Source organism: Aquila chrysaetos, chromosome 17 (genome assembly GCF_900496995.4).
Source record: "Aquila chrysaetos chrysaetos chromosome 17, bAquChr1.4, whole genome shotgun sequence".
Taxonomy (NCBI): Eukaryota; Metazoa; Chordata; class Aves; order Accipitriformes; family Accipitridae; genus Aquila; species Aquila chrysaetos.
Genome location: NC_044020.1, coordinates 12,175,274 through 12,190,912, shown reverse-complemented (window position 1 = coordinate 12,190,912; position 15,639 = coordinate 12,175,274). Strand labels below are relative to the sequence as shown.

Below are 15,639 nucleotides of genomic sequence, written 5' to 3'. Positions count from 1 at the left end.
TGTGCAAATGGCACGGGGCGGCAATGGGAGCACAGGGGCGGCTTTAGCACCCTCTGGGTGGACACCGGTCTGCAGCAGCGTGTGGGAGGAGGCTGCCCTGTTGTGTCTGATTTAGCGTTAGGAAATTCGTGACGGTAGCGAAGAGGCGCCCACCAGCTCAGGGAAAACCTGAGCGTGCGGGTGGGTGAGTGGAGGAGAGGGGCAATTGCTCCTGTCGCTGGCACTGTGTGACTCCTGTTCGATCAGCAAGTCTATGAGTAGTCAGCATGAGGCTTCTGCACATTTGAGATGAAGAGCTGAAACATACCGAAAAAATCAAGCCTTCCATAATGGGAGGGAATAGGAAGGTGTATATGGGATATCAGGATGGGCACATTTCTCTGTGAGGAGGCACTTAGAGTGTTTTTGCTGCTACAGCCTTGGCCTTACAGCCCTGTGGAGGAAGAGCCTTCCCTCTCTCCTTCCACTCTTTTTTTTTTTTGAATGAACTTGAGATTGTTTGGGAGGCTCTACCCTTCATAAGGAAGAAGGCTTAGGAAGACAGGACTCTTGTTTTCAAGAAGTCACTGATGACTATGCCATATTGTCAGACCCCAAGGCTAGAGCATGGGTGTTACATAAAATAAGATCCTACCCTACATGCTTGAGAACAATCCCAGCTTGTGGATTGTATGGATTACGGCAGAAAACACAGCTCCTCAGCCAGCTTTTAACCTCAGTTGCACTCATTAGCTGCAAGAAAGACGCTCCAAGACCAGCCAAGTGTGACAGAGCTCCTAAACTGGTTAAATCCCACAGCCCTACTCACCAGTCATCCTCATCCTCGAGACACCTGCTTTCAGCCACCTTTCTTAGGTCAGACAGGAGTACGCGCATGACTGGGTTGCTAGACTCAGGATCTGGGCAGTGACTTTACAGAGGGGCACCTCTCCCCAGCAGCTGGCAGTGATGGGAAACCTGAACCTGTGGGGAATGGTGGAGCCCGACTCTGCGATCAGCTGTCCCCAAGGCACCCGCACAATCTCTCCAGAGTCCCCCAGACGAGGTGGAAAGGGCCCCCCCGCACACAACAGTGACATTGCAGGCGCTGTCCCCTCGCTGTCCCTGGTAAGGGACTGTGACACAGCAGCTTTGGGTCTGTGGTAACTTTCCCGCCACCACACTGCTCCCTCAGGGCTCCACTCTTTGTGTTGGCTTTGGGATGTCCCCAGGGACAACATCTGCAAAACAGGAGACAGCAGGCTGTGCAGTGTTGAGTTCAGCGGCAAGTCTTCCGCATCTTGCTTGACAGGGGTGGGTGGAACCCACTTACAGCAAAGCACTTGAGGGATGTGCTTGATATAAAGTCCATCTTAAAAGTTTCAGAGAAAAATTGCATCTCAAAATTCTCTGTGGAAACAAGTGGTGTATTTTGATCAACTCTGAACGCACTATATATATATGTTATTGCACATTATGTGTACTGTATAGATATAACAGTGTAGAGATGCAATGTGACAGTTGTGGTATATGCTTTTGGGATTGTAATCTTTTTGTACCAGCACTACCTGTATGTGTCTACATAGTATCTATCCCAAAGGGACATTCCCTCTTCCAATTAATAATAGTATGTGCACATTGGAGTAAGTTAGGAGTATTTCACATATAGACAATCTGTTTTTATTGCTTTCATCTTTACAGCCAGGTGTGTGATCTAAACATCAGGCAGAAACTTCTCCAATAATCTGCTGTTTCAAAGCATCTTAGAAAATGACTGTTTGGGATGAGCTGATTTATAATATATCCGTGGCACACAAAAACATAAATGGAAGCCTCTGAATACCTAGGAAATTTCCTGTCTATGTCTCAGAGGAATTTCTGTCCTCCCAAGTGTTTCACCATGGGCCTGGGGATCTAAGGGATTCTTTGAAGCCAGCAAAGAATTTGCAACCTATAGACAGGTTTTTTTAGCAGGTGCAATCTGAACCCAGCTTCCATTCAACTCAGTTGCAAAGATGTAGGTTGCCTTTCCCCATCCATTGCAGAGGAGAACTTGCTTTGTGTGCATGTGTTTGTCTCTGATCATCTCTCTCATCCCTGTGCAGAACTTCACAAAGGTCAGTTTCATTAACCTTGGGGTTATGCTTTGTGTAAATATGCATATATATCTGATTTGCATGGGAAATGTCATTTTCCTTACGTGTCTCCCATCCAAATGTTAACCAAGCCTGAGCCTACGTAGCTTGTGAGATGTGCTGCGATGGTAACTGCAGCCAGCACAGCTGTCCCGCTCAGGCAGCAGCACATGGCTGCATATGCCTGATATTTTTGTACAGCATGTTCAGCTGTGTGGATAGTAGAGGTGCCTACATGTTATCTGCCATATAGTCCTACATGTTGGCAGATGGTGTGTGCATTAACACACAGTATGTGCTGATGTCTCTGGGTGCATGAGTTTCTCTGTGGCCAGCTGGTGTCCAACACATGCATTGGCACATGCGGCTTGCAAAGTTGCTCTCCTTGCCACAGCATGCACACACAGCAGCATGCACTTTGCATGGGTGTGCGGACCTCCTTCTCCAGAGGTGCAGAGCTACACATACGTGAGCAGAGGGTTTGGGGCTGGCTCTGCTGCGTGCCAGCAAGATGGAAAGGAAGGAGCTGCAGCACAGAAGGGCTTTGCCTTTCCCCCTCACCATTTTCCTCTGCCTCACTGCAGGGGTGAATTTCACATTGAGTTGCTGTCTCTTGGACAAGATTATTTTTTCCTGGTTTCCTCTGGATCTGATCCTCAGAGAGCCTGAGCATTGAGCTAGCTCCTGCTGCATTCGATGAAAAATCAGCAGTAGCCGCAGTGGGCTGCCCCTGAGGCCAGCAGGAAGCCACGATGCTCAGCACTCCTCGGTAGCACACCCGTGGTGTGTCACCCGTGCGCCTGCGCGCGCCGCTGGAGCCCAGGGACACGGGGGGGGGGGGGGGGGGGCTGGGGCAAAGAAGACATTAGCGCACAAGTGACATATCTCAATATAATTTCTAAAACTCTATTAATTGAACAGATAAAATACCTCTGATCTATTTTTGTTATTTTGTTACAAAATATTAGCCATTTGGACTCTTTGCTAGGTGTGACCACACCACTTTTCCCAAAGGAAGCTTTTCTTGGTGATATTTACAGCAGGAAACAGGTACAGACAGACAGGTGCTTTCAAAAGCCTACACACAGTTAACACTTCTGTTGTGAATTTTTTAAAAAGACACATTCAGATGGGGTTGTGACTAGTGTTGAAGAGCTGGGTGACTTCAAAGCTGCTGTCCCAGGCATGGCTGTGAAAGAGCGGGCAGGACAAGGACAGCTCTAGCTCACAAAACACTGCTGGCAGTCCCTGGAGCCTACACTAGCACAGTGAGGCAGCTGGTGGAGTGGGAGATGGGGGAGCTTGCTCAGCAACTTGCATTTCAAAGCAGAGACTCTGCCAGGCAGCAGCTTCCTTGATTTAGGGCTCAGATTTGTTTTGGAAACCTCACAAACGTGCAGATAGTTGCAGGTTGAGCCTTCTGAAAAACATATAACTAAACTCAAACTCTTACAGCTCAGAGGCCCTCAAATACTTCCAAATCTGGTGGTACCTTTTCGTGAAGAAGTCTTAGTATTGATGAAATTCTGGTTGTGGACCATTCCCACACCTTTCATCTACAGGGAGGAGAGAAAGCGTGAACAGTGGGATACTTTGAAGGTCTTGCAGAAAGCACTAAGTGTTGCTACCACAGTGGCCCAGACTATGGCATTAGAAGTATTACAACAGCAGACAAACAGTGCATTAAACCCAAATTGTTTGCACTAAGCTTGATTCTCCTGTTGCATTTTTCCATCCCTTTGCTACCGGTGTAAACAGATTAATTTCACTGGACCTGCACTAGCATAAGCCAAGAGAATCAGGACAGAACCTGATGGTTTGTGTAATGCATCTCTGTAGATCTCTGTAACACCTTGTTCTCTTCCACCGTCCAGCAGAGCCACCTTCTTGTTTGGCCACTGACTAACCGACACTCACTGCAGAATACTTTTTACTTGGTTTCTCTTTTCTCTTTCCTCCCTTCCTTTTTTAATACAGAAGGATATGAATTCAGCAGCAAAAAGCCACTGGTTCATTTGGGTCGATCTAATCTCTGCAGCAGCTTCCTGCCTGATTCCTCCACCTGAAAGATTGTGCTAGGTTCATGATCAGAATCACTGCTGTCAAGAGCTAGTGAATTTTCTTTGGGTTGGTCCCTGTGGGCAAGCTGTGGTATACATTTTTGTCCTTCATTAGGCTGTCACTGACACGCTCTCTCTAGCCTGCACCCTGCCAACGATCAGTCTGTGTGCAAGGGTGTCTATTCACAGTACTACAGCTACACTGAGTCTGTGCGTCTTGCTTGCATGTGGGAGGGCTGTGGGAGCAGACAATATAATAGATCAGATGAGGTGTAGACATGCTTTAAAGTGCTTGTCATCCTTTGAGACCGACCTTCAAAGGCAAAAAAATCCATAATTTGAAGTGAATTCCGAAGGGCTCAGCTACACAGTAGAATTTAGAGCAACCTGTTCCACAACAACCTGGAATAGAGTAGTTTGGTGTCTCTCCAGCTAAACCCGACAGAAGATGCTGTTGCCACCAGGCTAGAAGACAGCAAGGGTTATCTACGTTTGCTTCTCGGTCCAAAGCTCAAGGCATTAGCCTTTGCAAGGTCATGGAATTGGAGCCAACTTGCCCTGAGAGACTGCTGTGCCTCAGGTGCCTCAGCACTTCAGTTAACTCGCTTCTGCCCTTCATCCAGCACAAAGAAGGAAGTCTCACGGAAGCTTCCTTATTTCTTCTTTAAATTCATGTAGCTCTCCCAATCAATTATTAAAGCAGCAAACCTCTCTTGTAGGAACTTCACAGACATTGTTATAAATATTTTAGCTAAAAAAAATCATTTTATCAAGTACTTTAAGGTTTTTGTTGTTGTCACTTCGTGTTAAATGTCAAGTAAAATCTAATTTATTTATTTTAACACACACACAGGCCTTCAGTGGCTCACTGCACTCTGGGAAAAAAACAAACAAACAAACAAGGACTGCCATTCCTCTCAGACAGCAAGTAACCACTGAGAAGGGAGGGCAGTGCCAGTGCCTCCTGGATACCACTCCTTTCACTGCAGCAGTGAGTAAAAAGAAAATGGCAGCCACACACTATGTTGACCGGACAATGGCAGATGCCACATGTGTGCTTTCCCAGGAAGCTACAGGCAGGTCGGTTGAGATCCCAGCGGCTGTGAGGCTGCAGCGTGTCACCCTGGAAGGGGGCAGCGGCAGATCAGGCCAGCTGTGCCTCACAGCTGGCTGGAGGGTGAGGAGCTGAGCCCTGGCTGGGGGTGAGGACCTCTCCCTGGGCCCGGCTTTGAGATGTGGAGCATCCTCACTGCCCTGAGGGGCTGGCTAGAAGAAAGCTTCTCTGGTCCAGAGGGAGACTGGGCTTCTATTCAGGATTTTCTTACAATCTTTTCTGTCTTCTGCTTCTGTGGTCCTCCCTGAGACTGTGGCTGTTGGTTCCTGGTCAGTACATTTGCTATTGCGTATAAAAGTGGCAGCCTAGTGCCCTGCTCCAGACAGCGAAGCAAACAACTTAGACAGACCTGTGTACATGGGTCAGGCTCAGAAATAAGGGGATCTGGAAGCGAGCAGTCTCCTGCCCTGGAGGGCTGGCCAAGCACAGGAGACCCTTCACGTCAGCCCCTGTCCGCTCCCCTAACCCCAGCTGGGCTTATGCCCAGGTCAAATACGTGAACTCTTTCATCTGAACATTTCAGCAGAGCCAGAAGACATGCAAAGAGCACTGAGGGGAGCCAGTCCCTGATGCACAATGGTTTTTGTCACTGGCAATAGCCCCAGAGATGAGCATACTGGCACAATCCCTAAGGAAATTGCTGCGTGGCTTTTACCCCACAAGGTAAAAAGGTGTTTCCTGCATCTGTCTTCACTGTCTCCCTTTCCCTGACATTTTACACATCCCCACCACTGCCAACAACTCCTGCCACTCCTCACCCAATGGCTGTGTCATCAGCACCCAGTGCTCACATCTCAGCCTCGCACAGGAAGGAACAGCATTTCTTTCTTTCCCTCTTAAAATAAAATGAAGGCCCTAAAAGGCATTCTGTGCTATTTTAAAATCCTAAAGTTGATCTTCTTAAGCCTCGAAGGGAGAGAGAGTGAGTGAGCAAGACCAAAGCCTTTAAGCTAATTAATACCTTCCCTCCCTACCGCTCAAAGAGATTTTTTTTTTCTAAAAATACATCCCTAGCCCATTTTTAATGCCATCTTCCTTCACATCAGTGTCCCCAATAAAGCAGAGGAGCTGAGCTGTCATCTCTCTCTCAGGATCTTCCCCTCCCCTCACTTTGAAGCTGGGATAGGGAGGGAGAGAGGAGAAGAGGCCTTAGAGTCTGGTATCTGGGCAGCTGTCCTATAGGAAAGGCTGATGGAGGCATGAGTACAGCCAGGCAAGAGATACAGATGGGAGCTCATGTGGGTGGTCTCCAAAAAGCCCCTTCCCTCTAACACAGGAGGAAGAGCCAAGTGAAGGGAACATCCACCCCAGAAGGTGACATAACACTTGGCTTTGCTTTCAGAATATAAAAAAGCAGGTGGGCAGGAAACACAAAACCAGCTAGAAGGAGGAAAGCAGAGGTGGGTCTGTTTTATGCTAGAGAAGATAATCTTCGTGTGTGTGTGTCTCTGTCTGTGTCTGTGTTGAGGTGGGAGGGCACCTCTTGGTGCCGTCTCTTTGGAAGAGTACTCATCCATTCCAGGAAGATCCCTGGGCTTAATCCCTCCCTTCTGCTCCCTCAGAACTGCTTGGTGTTTCCTTTAGTAAGCATGCGCCATACATATGCTACCATACAGGTGTATTTACATGTGATGAGGTCTGCTAGATCTCAGCAGAGGTCTCTGGTACAATGCTCCAATATAACAACAGAAAGAGTTTTGGTGTTCGGAGTGAGGCCATCTTTGTGTCGTACTGCAGCTCAGGACAGTCTCTCCTCCTCTCGAGCTCTCTTTCACTCGTGCACTTCTTTGCCTGGAACCGGCTGCTGCAAGGAGATAATATTTGAAAAGCGATGAGGAGAAAGCATGGCAAGTGGTACAAGTTCTCAGCTCCAGCTTAGCAGGCAGCAGCAGTAGTGGCAGGGGGAACTCCACCCCCGGGAGTGCCCCAAGGTTGGTCCTTGGCACGGGTGAGTCCATTTCTCTCTGAGGCTGGCAAAGTTTTGGGGTGGGTACAAACCTATGGCCAGGTAAATGCAAGGCAGGGAGGAGGTCGAGGAGTAGCAAACGGAAGACACAGTGCCTAGAAAGCAGCAGGTCATCAAGTCTTTCAGGAACAGGGCAGCAAAGTGCTACATGGGGACGGCACGAGCACAGGAGGCCAGCTGGGCTGGCAGGGTGTGAGGATGTGTGAGCATGTAGGTTGGCAGTTTCTACAGATGGCTCCTCACAATTAGCATCATCTTGAGGGAGACAGGGTAAGAGTTAGGTCAGTCGGCTTTTTTTTTTTCTTTTCTTCTTCTTTTACAAAAAAATAAATCACAAACTAGATCTCTGTAGGCAGAAAGGGTCCCCGGGAGGCGGTGGGGAAGGGAAGCGGGGAAGTCTGTGCTGTTTTGGTGCTGGTGGTGTGGCTACACGAGGCTGCGTGAGCCACTGGAGTACCTGCGCCTCTGAAGCAGGGAGCTAGGGGGGCAATACTGGTGGGGGTGGTTGTAGGGAGGTGGTGGAGGTGGGAGGGGAGGCTGATGGACCAGCTTCATGGGGGTCCCGGGGAGCCCACTGCCCACACTGCGCCAGGGGGTGGAGGTGCAGGAATCAGAGGTGACGTAGCGTGTCAGAGTCTGGTTGAGGGCCGGCTCCATTCGAGCGAGGCACGGCTTGTCCAAGACAATGACTTTGACAATCTGCTGGCACTGTACAAGTGTCCCCGCCGAGGCGGGGTGCGAGGGCACCAGTGCTGTCTCCAGCCGCTCCCGTGGCATGTTAAGACGCGTGCTGGGCTGCATTCCACTCTCGGGCCCCAGGGCGGAGTTGTGCTGGTACGTTTGAAGCCTGTTGTGAATTGACACCTAGTTTAGAAACAGCCAAAGAAGCATTAAATGTTACAAGACTTTTCCCATCTGCTGCTACTGGCTGCCCTGAACCCCCACCACCAGTTGGCCTCACATGCATTAAATCCTCCCCCCCAAAAAAAACCAGAACAGGCAGAACCCCAGGCTGCACAGCCCCCCCCCCAATAGCCCCATTGTCCCCATCTAGGCCTAAGTGCCCCTGTCCTTTCCATCACATCAAAGGCAGCAGGGCCGGCATTCCCAAATGCAGTGCGACTTTGATTATCCAAACGGCACAGGGAACGCAAATCAACCTAGGAGTGGAGGCATCCGTGAATTCTCATGGTAACGAACAGACCTCGGAGGTCATGCCCTTGTCCCCACCAGCAAAAAGGAGAGGGGAACCAGACAGCAAGGTTTCAGATAATCGAGATTGTACGTTTCAGCAAAATGACAGTAGCTGAATCTGAGATAGAGAGAGACAGAGAGACTCAAGCCTTTCCCAGCTCCCTGCCTTTCTGAGTAGGAAGGTATACCACATGACTGGCTAATCTGTTTACAAAGGAAAAAGCAGAAATCTGACATACTCTAGCAAAAGGCAGCTCCCTCTGATCCATTTGATGGTTTGTCAGTGAAAGGAAATGATTTTCAAAAAAAGAAAAAAGAAAGAAAAAATGCCCGTCTAGCTCATACAATGATAAAAGAAATTCATGATGAAATGGCAGCAGATTAGATAATCTCAAAGAAATGGAAATGCTCCTCTGCTGGCAGAGTATTACTTGGGCAGCTGAGAGGGGGAAGGGAAGCAGGAGGTCATCAGGGTTCCCACAGAGATGCTGATAATGGAGTCAAATAAGGGAGCTCACTGAGTCCAGTTTGAAAAGGAGGAGCTGTCCTGGACTGGAGGTCCCTAGAGGGGAAATGCAGCAGGAAAATGGTGCTTCCCGAATGGTGGATGAAGTTATAGTTCCTCCTGGCAAGGTCATGGGCTAATGGAGACCCCAAACCAGAGCAAAGCTGCCGGCTCAAAACAGAACGTCAGTCAAATAACAAACCCTGGGTAGGAAACAAGTGCTTGCAGGTTGGCATGGCACTTCCAGCTAGGCTGGGGTACAGATGGGCAGATGGGACTGGGTCTGGCATGTTGGGCAGCAGCGCCAGCAACTGGGAAGGAAAAGCTGTGGAGTGGCCAAGTTTCCCACCATGCTGGAACAAGGATGACCTGCCTGTCCCTACTCAAGCATGGAGGTTGCTCAGACTCACTGCACAGCAGGACATAATATTGTGTCAATATTTATTCAGGCAGTGGAACATCCCATGGGAAAAACTGGTTGCTGGGCCACGAAGTGCTAATGACATTAGGATACATGGAAGCCATTCTCCACAAGGAAACACTCCTCCCAACAGGAGTAGGAAATTGGCTCGGAGAGACACCTTCCCCAGGAAGGGGGTGTCTGCAGGGAAATGGGGTGGTCTTCAGGGAAAAGAAGCAGCACCCACTCCCCACAGAGAAACTGAACTCTTCAAGTGAATATACTATGACAAGAGGGGAAGGAACTACCCTGGAAAAGGGCAAATTCAGGACAATTGTGATATTCCAGACAGGGAGAGAGTAGGAAGTAGTAGATAAGACTTTCAGTGTGAAGATTGCATTTTCCTGTTTCCTCACAGGCAGTGGGAGTATGGGTGTCTGTGAAGAAACAGGCAACCCACTGGATGCTAGACATCCCTGCAAAGATAGACGTACACAGGACAGCCAAGCTCCCTGCCTAGAAAGGTGAAGCTCTAGGGAAAGTCTCTGATATACAAAGGCCATGCTTAATCCCCTTCAAGGGGGGATGGAGAGACAGAGCTGCAGAGATTGTGCAGGAAAGCTGGGCTGCGGGGAATCTGCATGTGATGCTGCATGGAGTTAGCATGTCAGGGAAGTCTTTAGTGGGGTTCTCAGTCTCCCCATAAGCAGTGGGGTGGGTTAGTCTACAGCGTTTGGGAGCTTGGTCCATGAGGGATGTTACAGTTATAAAAACGGATTGAAAATGCTTTGAAGTTTAGTTTGGATTTGAAAGTTGTATTACCCGTCCTAGCAGTAACTTTTAATTGTATCTCTGGAAATTGGTAAAATTGTCAGTCTGGCTGGGGAGGCATTGATTAAAACCTGAGAAAAGAAACAACAGAGAATGTGAGAAGAGCTGAAGTGAGAGAGAATTACTTACCTCAGCTGCTCTGCACTCTACTTACCTCCACTGTGCTGTCTGAGACCTTCTCTCCCAAATCCTTCTTGCCTTTGAAATAAAACAAAAGATCTCACTCATGAGGTCTGTACCTCTAGTCAAGAGCTGGCTCTCATACTGTGGACTGGAAAGCTAAAGGGAGGGGTGCAGGTCCAAACAAGACTCTTGACTGCAAGAACAAATCCAGACCTTCTTCCAACCTGATGATAGCTGCTTAGTGGCATAGGAGGAGGCCCCTTTGGGGTCCTATCCTTAGGTCTTGAACTCAGTGCCATTGTCACAACTCAGTGAGTTGGTAGCCACTCACATCTCTGCTTGATTTTTGCTGGCATACAAGCCAAGGCATGAATGGACACAAAGCCTTTGATACAAAGAGGCTGGTCCAAAGTGTTGGTGAGGAGGCTGGAGGAAGTTAAAAGGGCAGTTGCTGTGTTGCATCAGTTCAGGGAAGAAAAAGTGGGCCAGGTTTTCCAGCAGTTACCTATGCTCCATCAGTAACGTCTCTTTGCTATATGTTACAGCTACAGACTGCGTAATGAGACTTTAATGGCTTTTCTAGGGTATTTGAAGAATGCATATGTTCTCATATTTCCACTATTTGCCCAAGGCTAAAGGATACAAAACTGAACATTTCTTTTTGCAGTTATTCTCACAGGAATCAATAAGAACACATTTGCAAAGGCAGCACTGCTTGACCAAGAGAAGTTGGGTGTCCTCTTACCTGTTGGAGAGCCTTGCTTAGCCTGCAGTTCCATCTGGGCTCCATTGGTCCTTAATGAGAGAGTCTTTGCCCCTTGTTGTTTCTCTAGCTCCCCTGCAAGACAGACAGACGGAAGTGAATGAGGAGAGGGACGGAGGGAGGGAGTGACACCAGCACATTGAAGGAGCAATATGGGAAGTCAGCAAGGAGAATTAATGCAAGAAAATGACAAAAGAGCGTCAAGAAGGGAGGGAGAGAGGAACAGCCAAGAAAAAAACAGAAACTGGAGAGGAGTTGACATATGGAGGAACTTGCATATCTCCACATGACCTTCTATGTATGACCTGCATTTATACAGGCTATTGCTGCACAGGAAGGAACCACTGATGCTGAGCTACTTTGGCTCATCAGTTTATACATGGAAAGGCCATCAAAGGCTACATGGATATCTAATATGTGTAAGACAGGCCACAGAGGGACACAGTACATACTGCTTGTCCCCTAGACATTCCTGGAGTGAAGGACAACTCTGCTAAGGCTACCAGACCTGTCTTGTACTTCCCAGCTATCTACAGATCATATTTGCATAGTCAAAGGAGTGTGGGATGAAGAAGAGTCTTCTGGGTCTGCCAGTCTAAGCTTCACTATTCCAGGCCACTGTATCATACACCCTGTTTCATAAACATCATAAGTAGTTAAGTTCTTCCATTCCTCCTGCTGGCAGGTGATCACAGAGCCTGACTGCTTTTTCACCCTATTGGTGAACACAAGAACAATCCTGTGCAGACTTGTGCTACTCATCCTCTTTCCCCCTGTTCCTGAAGAACCCATTTCCTTTACCCTTTCTCCCTTGTAGACACATGCAGTGTGATGGCATTGGAGCGTGAATTGTATTAGAGGCCCTTACATTCAATTCGTATCTGTTCCAGCTCTGTCACTTCTGCTATTGACTCTTTCAGATCTTCCACAAACTTCTGCATTTCCTCAGCACCCAGAGCACAGAAGTGTAGTACTTGTTTCTTCTCTGAGCCTGAAACTGGAGTCACCAGGGTGATGCCATGGGGGTAATCTGTAAAGAAGATATGTCAACAAAATAAAGAGGCATTAGGCATTCATGCTGGAGTAGTTGGCCGCTTTAGTACCTCTGCAGGACAGAGAGTATCCAACATGAGTCCAAAGGAATGGCATACCTAGAGTTTGTCACACTGCAAACTGTGGGGACCTGCAGCATTGTAGCCCTCCAAGGGAACAGAATAGCCAAGCTGCAGCAGCAAGCCAAGTGCCACCAGCACCACAGCGCTGCCAAAACCAGAAAACTCTAGTTCTTAGTTACACTTAGCGCAACATTGGCTCTGGGAACCTGAGCACAGGGGTAGGACTGTAAAGCCCTTCTGCACCTGTGGAGGAGTAAACAGTATACATAGGAGGCCAACATCACTTTTTCTCCTGTGGAAGATGCAGCAGGAGAGGTTGGCTCCTGGAGTCAAAGCCAGAGCAGCCATTAACATCCACAGTGGCAGGACTTCTCCCCAGTCTCTACGTCCATCAGCAGAGAACATCGCAGGGGTGTTAGCACAGCATGGGTGGGGAGCTCATTGTGCTGTGCAGAGAGAACTACAAAGAGAAAGACATAGGTTTGTAGGTCTCTGCTTAGTACTCCCCAACAGGCAAAACACACAGGAATGTAAATGAAAGGACATGCCCAGAGAGTGAAAATATCACAACAAAAGGCTTTGTGTTCTAAAGATCAGGTTGGGTGCAAGGGGGTGGTGGCTGGAGATTCAGCCAACAGAAGCAGGAGAACGAGAGCGTGCAGAGAACTTGCTACACTTGTGACTGGACTGTCTCTACCTTTTGCTCAATGGCCAGTGGTTTCAATACCTTTTCTCCTTCCACCTCACCTTCCTCTATATTTAATTTCTCTCTTCTGCTGTCCTGCTTTCTATTCTCCTCCATTGCTCCTGCATCTGCCTGCCTTTCCCATCCGCTTCCTTTATCAATCTTTACCAAACAAGTCAAAGGACCAACCTGCTATTTGCTGCCAGCCCTCAGCTCCCCCGTTTGTGTCCCAGGCCCCTTTTCCCACCCTGTGTCTGTCTCATCTGTTCAGATCACAAGCCTTTTAGGACATCTGCTTTTCTGTCTCTGCAGGGGATACACAACAGGATGCCTTTGCCAGAAGATCCTTGGGCACTCACAGGATAGTCACGATACCCTTGAAAGCTGATCCCACCTCTGATGGTGCCTCCTGGGGATACTCAGTTATGAATGACTCTTTTGTACATACAGGGATGTGAAAGCCTCTGCGTGCTGCAGAGGGTAGGGTATTGAGAGAGTGACTCATGCTGCCAATAGGGTAGAGGGAGGATGTAAAAAACTTAGTATAGCCACAATGCTGCTACAGTCGTCCTTCCTTGCAGCATGTTCTGCAGGTGCTCACAAAAACCCCAGTGGGCATCAGCCATGCTTGCCTGGGACTGCTGTGCAGCCCCTCTGCCTGCACCAGCAGGAAGCCTGCCTGTTTCTGGAACTCCTCCACTGCACAACCAGCCTCAATCATGACACATCATGGCTCTATTCCCAGACCATCAAGGTCAGGCTGGCTAGGGCTGGCCTCTTGCCATGCTTTGGTGGGTGCTGTTCCAAGGGCTCTGCTTCTGTCTTGGGAAGCTTTCAGCACAGCACAGCATGGCAGAGTGCAGGGAGGCAGCAGCAGCACCTGAGCCTTTATCAATGTCGAAGGTAGAGGTGGGAATTGTGACTTTGGGCATGAGGGGAGAGGGGCTAAAGCTGGCAGCAGCAGTTTTGTCAACAAGGTTCTCCACCTACAGTTGGCTCCTGAGGGCTCAGTGAGATGTATCCAGGGATTGATTCCCTCATTCCTCCCCACTAGTGCTCTCCCTGCCACCATGACAAGCCAGATCCTTCAATGAGCTTCAAAGTTCAGCCCTTCTGCAGGTGCTCAGACCTAGCAAGAGGTACCAGGAGCCTCTTCTCATCACACTGTAACTGCACAGTGATCTCCTCAGCACCAAGCGTCAGTTTTCTCCCCTACACTTGTAACCCTGATGGAATCTCTCTTCTGATGCAAACTCACACTGGGGGACACAGCCCCCTCCCTCCTCCTTTTCCCTGCCAAACCCCTCCAGGCAACCAAGGAGCAATGAACTTACATTCATTCTCAAAGAGATGGAACTGCATCCCTAGCAGGCCGACTGACTTGCAAAATGTGTACGTTGAGGAGCTTTTCTTCTTGGGGCAAAGCTTGAGGATCTGTTGGAGGGAGAGATGCATCATTGGGCAGGGTGCTGTGGAACAGTGAGGCAAGAACAATGCAAACTGCTCAAAGCAAAAAAGCTTTTTGCAAGCTCTGTTAATTGTACATGGGAGTAACTCTTGGTGACTGACAGGCTCTTTGCCCAGAAAGCTGCCTGGCATGCTGCACTTTTAACAACAATTCTGAAATTCTGTATGCATAGCCCTGGGGCCCACTCAGCTCCCTGTCTCCCAGGGGTGCTGGCTTTTTGATGCCCACATTTCTGACTTTGCAATTCTCTTCACCGAGGGCCAGATCAAAAGGCAAAGGGAAGCCTGTCAGAAATACATCAGAGCTGGGAACAAGAGTATATGTGAATGCTGTGCTGCCCTCACTCCCTCAGCACTAGTTCTTATAGATCTGATTTATCCCATGGAGTAGAAGGATAGCAAGGAGCAGACCCTCTCCCCAGGTTCACAACTGTATAAATGGGTGTAGAGGAATTGGTGGGGAAAGCCCTCATCCTCTGCTCCTACGAAAGGATTTGGTTTTAGCCTTACCTTTGCAACATCCACAGTTTCATTTTGCCATTAAATTCAGCAGAACTTCCATCTCGTTTGGCCTCCTCCCAGTCTCAGTGCACCTCTGCCTTCCCTTGTACCTGTCTGAACCCAGTTGCAAGGTTGCCAGGGCAGAACACTTTTAAAAGTGCTATACACATATGGGGCTCCAGTGAGTAATACCTACTCTCCTACAGCCTTTGCAATGTTAGAAGGCAGTGGTTTTAAAGTGTCTGGCAGGAAAGATTTTAAAGTGCATGGGAGGCCACCGTCTATTATAGTACAAACAGACAAAGAAATGAACCAGCTTTTCATGAGATGAACCTCCCTGCTGGCAAAGGCATGAGAGAGAGCAATGACATTACTTGGATGACTGTGGGATGTGACAGTTTGTTTTTTCAAGAGTTAGAGGAGTTTTAGATTTGGTAGGTTTTTAACAGTGAAGGATCCAGAGCTGTGTCTTACAATGTTGATGGACCAGGAGATGGTCTGTCCTTAGGACAGGGGGGAAATGGATGTCGTGGACTGGTTTTAGATTTCTATAAAGAAATCAGGGCAAGTTTTATCATTGCAGTGCCTAATTGCCAGAGCACACTCACCACCAGCAGGTCATTGAAGAGAAAAACTTCCCTCTGGTGAGCTGCCTGTTTCTGCACTTTGTTCACATCAGTCACTTCGTACAAGCGGCTGCAGCAGACCAGCCGGCGATGGGGCACGGACAGAACCTGCAGAAGACCGATAAGAGCATGCAGAGGCTGACGGAGGTGCCACTGTGGGTCTCCCCCACACTCA

General features: G+C 48.7%; 1 protein-coding gene across 4 annotated transcripts in view; it reads right to left on the bottom strand.

Moving 5' to 3' along the window:
* Nucleotides 1-1,636: 1,636 nt before the first annotated feature.
* The window catches only part of IQSEC3 (IQ motif and Sec7 domain ArfGEF 3), a 107,079-nt gene continuing 93,076 nt past the window's right edge, over nt 1,637-15,639 (bottom strand). The window contains exons 9-15 of one of the 4 annotated variants that reach the window (XM_030040595.1): nt 15,447-15,572; nt 14,205-14,304; nt 11,939-12,100; nt 11,053-11,145; nt 10,339-10,382; nt 10,176-10,255; nt 7,991-8,101 (exon numbers count right to left, since the gene is read on the bottom strand). In XM_030040595.1, coding sequence (XP_029896455.1) covers nt 10,181-10,255; nt 10,339-10,382; nt 11,053-11,145; nt 11,939-12,100; nt 14,205-14,304; nt 15,447-15,572 — 600 coding nt within the window. In that variant the 3' untranslated portion in view covers nt 7,991-8,101; nt 10,176-10,180. Of the gene's footprint in view, nt 8,119-10,175; nt 10,256-10,338; nt 10,383-11,052; nt 11,146-11,938; nt 12,101-14,204; nt 14,305-15,446; nt 15,573-15,639 lie in introns of all 4 variants that reach the window. The other 3 variants (XM_030040594.1, XM_030040593.1, XM_030040596.1) reach the window with 3 other exon arrangements.